General features: G+C 38.5%; 1 protein-coding gene across 1 annotated transcript; it reads right to left on the bottom strand.

Annotated features, from left to right (window-relative positions):
• Window positions 1-251: 251 nt before the first annotated feature.
• LOC148862991 (transcription factor MYB1R1-like) lies at window positions 252-2,451 on the bottom strand. Its single transcript, XM_088978434.1, has 3 exons — window positions 1,445-2,451; window positions 1,132-1,340; window positions 252-1,011 (listed from the first exon to the last, which is right to left on the bottom strand). Exons 1-3 carry the CDS (start codon window positions 1,704-1,706, stop codon window positions 586-588), a joined length of 897 nt encoding a protein of 298 aa, XP_088834560.1. The 5' UTR covers window positions 1,707-2,451; the 3' UTR covers window positions 252-585.
• Window positions 2,452-9,463: the final 7,012 nt, after the last annotated feature.

Raw genomic sequence — 9,463 nt, 5'->3', positions numbered from 1 at the left:
ATAGAATGGAGCAATCTGTACCGTTGACGTGTCTGCGAAGCCAGTACAATGTAGATCAAAATATGTTGAGAATAATTATGTTTAAATTATTCCATTGTTTGGAAAAGGAAAAAGGCTAAGAATTAGAATCTTTCATCTTTCTCATAGAAGAGGCCGGGCAACCGATTATAGATACATGGACTTGTGTGAATGGTGAAAGCTGAAAAGTGAAAACCATCCAGAGAGAGAGAGAGAGAGAGAGAGAGAGAGGATTTCCAGTAAAAACAACAGCATCCAGAATTATTTTTGTTAAGCAGAAAATGTCTATAATGATAGTCGATATAAATTTTTTTTTTGCCATGTAAATCCCTTGAGAGTTGAGACCACCAAACAAACCGCAGGCAAATAAGATGAGAGAGATAAACAAGATTACATCCCTTACAGTCCACCACCAAAACAACAACGCATCTCCTTTATCGACTGTGTCTACTCTGTACAAACAAGGAATCACCAAATCACTTTGTCTTGCTTAATTCAATTTAATCTAATCTAAATCTAACCCTAACTACGCTTGTTTTGCCTAAAAAGATATATAAAAGTTTATTGTCAGGCAACGGTAATAATGCTTCCACCGTTGGAATCGAGATCCCCTGAGCCAAAGCTCGGCATGGCCTGAAAAGCAGAATGTCTCGGTGACGCTTGTTGATCTGATGACGGAGTAGACAGTTTAAGCGACAACGGCGATGGATCCGCAGAGGATTTCTGGTTCAGATTAAGATCAGCCATTCTCGATGCTGGCGGTATGGGTAGTATAGGTATCGGGCGGACAACTTTTGTTGGCGCATTCGTTTGTTCACTTTTTCCCAGCGTCAGATTCTCTATGGGATTCTCGCCACCGCCGGGCAGTACCACGGGACTAAGCGTCACAGGGAAGGCCGGTACCGGAAAACGTATGTTACAGTTCACCGGTGCCGGTGACTGAGTTGTGGTCTCCTGGTAAACAGTTTCTTCTTCCATTGGCAATCCCATAAACTATCATATAGAAAAATAAAAGAAAAGGAAGCAAATCAATAAAACAAAACATCCGTGGAAATAAACAAAAAAATGACGTAAAATATTTGAGGAAATGAATAAACAAATTGACTGAAGTACCGTATCGGTGGTGATGTCGAAGAGACTGGATCGGCGCCTCCTCCGGTTAAGGTTGTTTCGACGGAGGAAATATTTCTGAGCATGACTAGCTACCTGAGTAGGCGTACGAGTCTTGACGAAGTTTCTAGAAATACCTCTCCAATCTCCCTTTCCTACCTTCTGCAGGCCTACTAGGAAAAGCCTGTGTTCTTCTTCGGTCCATGGAACTCCTAATATGATCGAGGAAAATCCATTCTTGTATTTAAAATCCTTAAACTAGTATAAGTTAGAGAAAGAAATAGTACAATATATCATCAGAGATCTGAAAAAGCACCTCTTTTGCGCTCGCGGTTCCCAGCAGACGCATGGCAGACATCGTCGGAGGCGTATCCGTCATTAACGTCGGCGTTGGGCTCTTGAGGTTGCTCGTACTGCGACAGATTGTTCATGCTGACGCTCTTACGGATCGAACCCTCGGTTACACGAACACCAAACAGCATAAATCCACCAGATTCCGAGGCGGCACCGGAGCCAGCCTCTGCACAAGTACGGGAGTTGTGGCCGTTGTTGCCGCACTGCGAGCAGCTGCGCGACATCTTGGTTGACGGGTGGCGACGGTTCGGTTCAAGATTTCTGCTTCTCTCTTCCTTTCTCCAATGTTCTTCTTGTTGTTCCCTTCTTTTTCTTCTCAGAAAGCGAAGAAGAATCTATCAGTCCGTACAACAAAGTCTCAGTCCACAGAGCGGAAGAGAGAGAGAGAGAGAGAGCGAAGCGGATGTGTGCTTTGGAAATTGAGAAGGGCGAGCGAGTGGTGGTGTAGTGATTTAGATATAACTTATAAGGGGTTTACCATTTGATGACCGCCCGCCTAGTTAACTTGTAATTTAGGATTTTAAAAGGAAAATCAGATGCTGATGATACTACGAAATACCGGCTATAATGCTATTGTACACGAAATACTTTTCCTCTGTAAGAATCAGGACCGTTCAAATAGAACACTTCGAATACGACACGATGAGATTGGAAATAGATCGAATGGTTATAAAATAAATAAAAAAAATCAGTTCAGATGACCTCATATGTATTTAACTATTTGACAACCGTGTATATAATTTATAAAAGCTATAAATTGGTTGAGTGGTAGTATTCAGAAGGATGAAAAAGTTTCTCCTTATTAATGGAGAGCAATTAAAATAAATATAATAAATAAATAAATAAATAAATGGATGAATGAATAATAAGCGAATAAAGGGGTGGTGGAGAAGAAGAGAGTTTGTCCACCGTCGGCTTCGCATATTCTGTTTCTACCTTGAGAAAGATTTGGTTGTCTGCCTAATGCCTATGGGCTTTGGTGGTGGTGTGGGTCTTTTTCTGTAATCGCCTTGACGTGGGCCCCCACCAACACAAACCTTGAGACTTTACTCTGGAGTCTGGACTTCACCCAGCTTTTCTTTCTTCTTCCCGTGTGGTGTAGTGATGTTAGTGAACTCCCTTTTCTTTCACTTTCCTTGGCTTCTCCTTTTCATGTATGCATTTTATCATTATTATATATTTAGGCATGTGTTTCTTTGCTTTTACTGTTTTGCTTGCTCAAAACACTTCTGAGGTCGTCATTGAGTATTTCAATGGGTGCTTCTGTCTGTCTCCACTCTCCACTTTGTTTTCTTGTGGGTTGGGCTTTTTTCTATTCATTTTAATTTGTTGTTGCCACGCCTCAATCCAAGTCTACATAGTTGGGTCGTCATTTTACTATGGCGACGTGGATTTTGGTACGACACACTATTCTGATATCTCTTGTCTCCGTGTTGTGATTACACCGCCTAATCCGCAATTCCGCATTGTTTGAGCCAAAAGAGACTCTTGACACGTCCCACAAAAACAGTACAGATCTACTCTGCACGGTCTTCGCCTAATATCCATAATATATTGGGTTTGGAATTACTCTCGGATTGGGTTGGATCGGATTGGGCTGGGGTGCAACCTGACAAAAACCTAACCTAAACTACGTATTTGCTTGGTATAGCTTTTATTTATTAAATAAATGTTTATATTTGATTTATCTTCGAACCAAGAACCAAAAAAAGTATTTTGATAAATCATTTATTGACAAATAAATATTACATCAGTGGTTGAGTGAATAAATCAGCATTTTAATAAATGTCTATCATAAAATATTTACGTAACAAAAGACATACTATAACAACCACCCAATATTCGAATTAGCTATGTCCTATAGCAGCCTAAGAGACCGTGAAATCATTGATAGCACCCCCACACCATTGATGAAATACATGGATCCCATATTGAGAGGTTGAACGGTTGTGAATTTGAATATATTTTATGATTGGTATGGAGTATGATTATTGGCTCCACAACCTTTGAAAATAGCTACGGTTTTGAAAACTGGACAGGATTAGATGATCGGATTGGTTAAACTGAGAACCGGTTTCATTTCACCCTAAAACCGTTCTTAGGCCAAAAACCATTTATTTGATCAGTGACCCACTGACCCAGGTAATCGAACCATGGACCCGAACAATGTTTTCGATTTTTAATTTTAATTATTTATTTTTTAAATCAGAATGGATCATCCGTTCAAACCAGGTTGGACTATTTAACTCAAGAACCAGTCCCCAAAATGATTCTATATCTCATAATATCTCTCCATAAAACTCAGTTTGTAAAATACAAAATATAGAATGTGTAACCTTATATTTTATATTATGTTATACTATACATATGCATATTTATATTTTTATTCTTTCCAATTGGTGTAAAGTACACCGATGATGTTTTACACTAAACCGTTATAAGTGATTGTTGTATTTTTGAAAATCGTGATACAATCGGTGTAAAATCAATGTAAAACTTTATATATGATGAGGTTTTACATTGATTCACAAGATAAAACTCCAGACAATTCAAATGCATACAAAAATAAATCAAAGTAAAATTTTATTTCAATCATTATTACATATTCTTTTCAAATACATACGAAACCAAACCGATGTAAAAATTAATATCGTTCTTAATTTACACCATTTTCAAACACAGCCAAAAGAATAAAGACTAGGACATCAATACAAATTTTGACTTCATCCTTATATAGTAAATGGAATCCTCCATCTTATCATTTGAGACCGGCAGTCTAAACAAATTTAGGTTCGTTTGCATAAAAAAAAGAAATCATGAAAAGAGTTCCATCCAGAAAAATGAAAGAAAAACGAATCATGAAAAAGGATGTTACACAAAAATTTCTTCACGGGTCCAAACCGATACTTGAAGTTAATCCTCTTCCATCTAGTCTAGGATTCAATTCGGACCGGCAGTACGACAAAATGACACCAGGCAAACATCCTCTTATTTTTCTACCAAAAAAAAAAGAATTATAGCAATGCACAAAAGAAATTACCGTCGTTCATTAGTTGTTTTATGGCTAAAATAACTAATTAATTCCTTTCCCTACCTCTTCCTTCAAACCAAACATAGCTTTAAAGATCAGAAAACTATTAGTCTTCATATAAAGTTTCTAATCGCCAGGGAGGTGAAGAATTAACCCATATCACTTGAGAGTTGAGAGTGTTAAAGTTTATTCTTTCTGAGCCAGGAAATGAGCCCTTTCTTAAATAAATATACAAAAGAAAATACAAACCAAACATGACACCTAATCAAATTACCATACATCCATCATTACCACTACTGGCATTTGCCCTACAATAAATAAATATTAGGAAAGAGAACAAAGAGAAGAATGAATCCAAAAAAAGAAATATACAAAGAGAAGAAAGCTTTAAGTAAACCCTAGGATTGTCCAAAAATTGCTCTCTCTCTCTCTCTATATATATATGAGAGTTGAGATCAATTACCAACACACAGTGTTAATGATGTCCCAATCGACCATTGCAGCTGTATATTGGGAACATTTCCCATGAATGTCAAGGGAGATGTTCCCAATGTGAGGCTGCAGTGGCCTGTTGGGACAGGATTGATAGCATTTTATTGGTAACAGATCTTTATCCGCTGTATGAAACCTACTTTGTTAATCTTTCATTAGCATGAATTTAAGTATTCGAGTTTTATTTATGGCAGATCTTTATTCATTAGCACCACATTTGATTTGCATTGATAGTTGGGGTTAATTTAGTAGAACTTACCTGGGATTGGGGTTAGGTAGAAGATGTGGTAGATGGTCTGTGTGTGAGGGGATTGGGACCATCGTGGTTATTATGTTGAGGGCCACACACAGACAGAAGAGAACAAAAACAAGAGGAACCCCAACCCAAAAGGCCAAAGCCCTATATATACCCAATAATAAGTTGACGACTACTTTATCCGATAAACTTTAGCCATTCGTTGCATTGGATTGGGGCAACTTGTTGTTTTCAACAACGTAAAGAAAAGCAAAACTACTTTTTATCAATTTGCATCGACATTAGCGCTCTCTGCATACATCTCACCGATGGTGAGTAGTCGTGGCGTAAGAGTAGTGACCCGTTAACTTTTATCACATCCAAATGTTTTGTTGAGGTGCAATTTTTTCGGGTTTCGGTTGGAATTTTGTTAAAATTTCAATGGACCCACTCAAAGTCTGAACCTGAAATAGTATAAACTGTTAATTTAGACCAAACCGATTTATATTCCTACTTTTTTTGTTAACTGATAAAATAAGCAGCAACAGCAATAGAAGGAGGATTGAATTTGAATGGCTGTTGCGTATCTAACGTGGCATGGTATGTCTCTCTACACTAAAGCTTTGAATGGTTACAGCCAGAAGTCAGAACCCATTTTCTATGATGAAGAACAATATGTGGTCCTGTTGATCCCCAAAAACGATTGCTAGCCCCACCGATTGTTTGTTTGTCACAGAGACCAACCAATGCTTCAAATCCTCTACCTCACACAAGGGCTTCAATAAATTGATGGTCTTATCCACTCCGGATCGACTAGTGGGCCAGCTTCAAATCTAAAAAAGTGACATGACCTTAAGAAATGGCCAAACGAAAATGCTCCCTCACAGCGGATCCATTGGGCTTGAAGTGTGAATAAGCAGACTCATTTATACCTTATGTTGAAACTGAATTAATTATAATAACGAAAATGAGAATCTAACATTAGATCATTTGGTCAAAATAACTCTGATACCATATTAAAGAATCATTTAACTTAAAAGTTTATATTGCTAGGTAAGGTTCTTGAATAGGTTAATATTCTTTAATAAATGGAACTTTTTTTTTTTTTTAATTTTAAACCCTGGTTTAAAAACTGTCTGATTTGAATGTATATATACTTTTGGTAAATGTGGCATGACCTCAACCCTCAGCTTCAAGTAGGTATCCACTCCCTATATATATTCTACATGACTTAATCATCTTATATATGCATTAGGAGAACTCACTCTATTAGTGGGAGGGAATTAAACATGTATACATCCTATGCTATAAATGTAGAATACCTCGTATGTAACATGCATGATCTAGGTCTGATCCAACTTTCTGACACATATTATCAATCAATCTATAACCAACCGCCCCGATCATCTATGCACAATGCTATCGTGTGACTATCAATTCCACACCTTGATTACAAATACAAGTGGTTGTCCCCAAAAGAGGGCAAAGCTGCAGTTGGGTAGAGCTAGCTTATCGTGTTATTATGAGGTAGGCCTGGCCATAATCGCGTTGAACCAAACCCAATACATGATCTTTGGTTGATTAATTTCAGTATTTTACTCTATATTTTGGCTTCACGTCCAGACCACCAAAATACTATATCCACTCTCTTTTAGACGTGCCATTCAATAATTGAGATATATAGAAAGTCTTAACCTTTACGCAGCTGCTAGCTCTAAAAAATCAAAATTACTCCCTGGAAACCCATATTGAAATTGAAATTGAAGCACCTAGTGTTTAATTCTACACAGACTCATCTCCATAAGAAAATAAATAAATAAATTTTTTACAGATTCAGACTCGTGGAGAGTGTACATGCATGTGTGTATGTGTGGCCGTTTCTAACTTCAAACAATTGTAATAGAATACAGACTGTACAGTTAACAGAGACACACGTTGATAAGGGCTTTGCCGTTATCAAAGCGGCCGTGAAACATGCATGAACTTGGTGGGGCACACCGTCAGAGTCCCAACCAAGTGGTTGGAGGGTCGCCACTCGCCACGCCTGTTGAAATAGCCTAGTCACCTTTTGTCTCATTGGGGGGCCGCTCTTCTCATTCCACTGTGACCTCAGCTGAGTCAGCTCTCTCGTTGGCAGTTGGCAGTTGGCACGCACGCGATTCCTTACCCTAACATTTCTGGGCTAATCATTCATAATACATCATGTCCTAGTCTTAGATTTAGATTGAAACCTGGGCTGATGGACACGAAGCTGACGTCGCATTTCGTGAATTCGTGATTCGTACGTGAGGTGGCTCAGCTCAGTATTACGTATAGAAGCGTAGAAGGTTGGAATTCCCGCGGGTTTTCTTATCCATTTTCGGTTTTCCGCCCGCCCTATATGGCTATATTCATGTGACCGACTTCGGCCACAGCCCACAGGCAACCCCAAGGGAAGAGCATCGATCCATTGGGCTAGCGTTGAGAGAATTGGATTGGATGATGAAATGGCTGGGCCTTCACAAGAATTTTCTAAGTAGGACCTTGTTTTACTCTTTTGCCATTGCTGCTTCTGCTTTTGTATTTGTGCTAAATTGAAATCATCAATAAAGTAGTTGCGTTGTAGGCTGGTGGCTGCCAGACTCATCTCCTTTCATTCACTAGTCACTACCAGACAAAGAAACATACTGGTCGTTGATCAGTTATTACGGGGTACGATTAATCAGTTTATATATACAAAACCTGGACCAACCTTTTTCTTCTTCCTTTTATTTTTGTTTGTTAATTTAACTTTGTTATTATAATATTTGCCAGTCCTGCCCTATCTTTGATGGTGACTTGTGGCCAATAAAATAAAATGGCACTTGCGAGTTGGGATACCTCCATACCCTGGATGCTGTTTATGTTTGATTCATATATTTCTTCTTCTCTGTAGTGTTTCGTCTTTGCTCCATCATTTACGTACATCAATGGATGACACATATAGCTAAGAGCTTAGCTGTTCCATGATACGAATTTCATGGTAGAGACAAGGTGTGGATCCATCCAAGTTAAAAAGCATATCCAACTTTGTCTAAATAGCCAATTTTTTTTTTTTTTAATTCATGGATCCCACCTTGTCCATGTAGGCGAGTCTCCAGGAGTTACAGAAAGAAACCCAGTAGCTAAAATTCCTCCTAGTATATATATACCAAGTGAAGTGGCTGCCAAGTCTTTGCCCAATCCGTTCCCCTGGAGCTGGAAGTGATTGAACAAGGAGCCGACACTTGAGCTGTCTGCAACTCATCAACAGTTGGAAACAGAGATACTTTGCGTATCAGGCCGGCTAATAATCTAAAGTTCGGCTTCCATCAGGGCAACTCCCATTCGACCAGCCTTTACTGTAGATTTGCATTGGAAATATTTTTACACTCATATACTTTGTTTTATAGGGAGATATTCCCGATGCAAGGGCGTAAGAGGCTGTTGGGATGGTGTGAGCACAGGGTTGCTATGATGGAAGCCAATCTCAATAATCTAATGCCAGTACCGGTACTGTGGACTTTAAATTTGTTACCAACAAACCTCACAACACTGTCCCAATTAATCATGAATGTCAAGGAAGGTGCTCCCAATGTGCGGCTGCAGTTGACTGTTGGGACATGTTGGAGTATTACAAATCGTAGCCCACTACTACCTACCTTGTTACATTGAACCCAAATTTCCCATGACTTTTGACATTAATGTTGGCTCCATGTTGCTTCCACGGTTACCCAAATGTGAGTAAGTTTCCTAAAAACACAAATTAGATCAAAGTGCAAATAATGAAATATAGATATTTTTATATGTGTTTGGTTCGGTTAGTGTTCATTAAGGAAATGTTTTATATTTAATATAGTTGTAAAATCGAGCAAAAACAATTAATTAGAGCGTTTATGACACATAGGTGCCATTAGATACTACATCAGTCAAGGTGCCAATAAAACACTTATCCGTTAGGAGAAGCTCCAAACTGAAGCTTTCTGAAATAGGAGAGACACACAAATTTGTAGACATTGATATGTATGGATGCGCATAATGAAACCTTTGTTAATGGGTGTTTATATGGCAACATTTATTCAATAAATACCCATGGTTCCAACACCTTCTTAGATACTTCTGATGTCTTCATGTTTCTAATATACACTGAATGCATATGTGGAGCGTCAAACTGAATTAGCCTTAACTATGGAATCTGGAGTATGAAGTCTGAAAAATGGCACAAG

The sequence above is a fragment of the Nelumbo lutea genome, chromosome 3 (genome assembly GCF_056320005.1).
Source record: "Nelumbo lutea isolate HS-2025 chromosome 3, American lotus-T2T, whole genome shotgun sequence".
NCBI classification, from domain to species: Eukaryota; Viridiplantae; Streptophyta; class Magnoliopsida; order Proteales; family Nelumbonaceae; genus Nelumbo; species Nelumbo lutea.
The sequence above is the reverse complement of the archived record's forward strand: the minus strand, read 5'-3'. Positions and strand labels throughout refer to the sequence as shown.

Coding starts and splice junctions, on each gene's coding strand:
- LOC148862991 (XM_088978434.1), bottom strand. CDS start 1,706: ATGTCGCGCAGCTGCTCGCAGTGCGGCAACAACGGCCACAACTCCCGT. Junction 1,341..1,444: donor GAACCGCGAGCGCAAAAGAG/GTGCTTTTTCAG, acceptor CGATCATATTAG/GAGTTCCATGGACCGAAGAA. Junction 1,012..1,131: donor TCGACATCACCACCGATACG/GTACTTCAGTCA, acceptor TCTATATGATAG/TTTATGGGATTGCCAATGGA.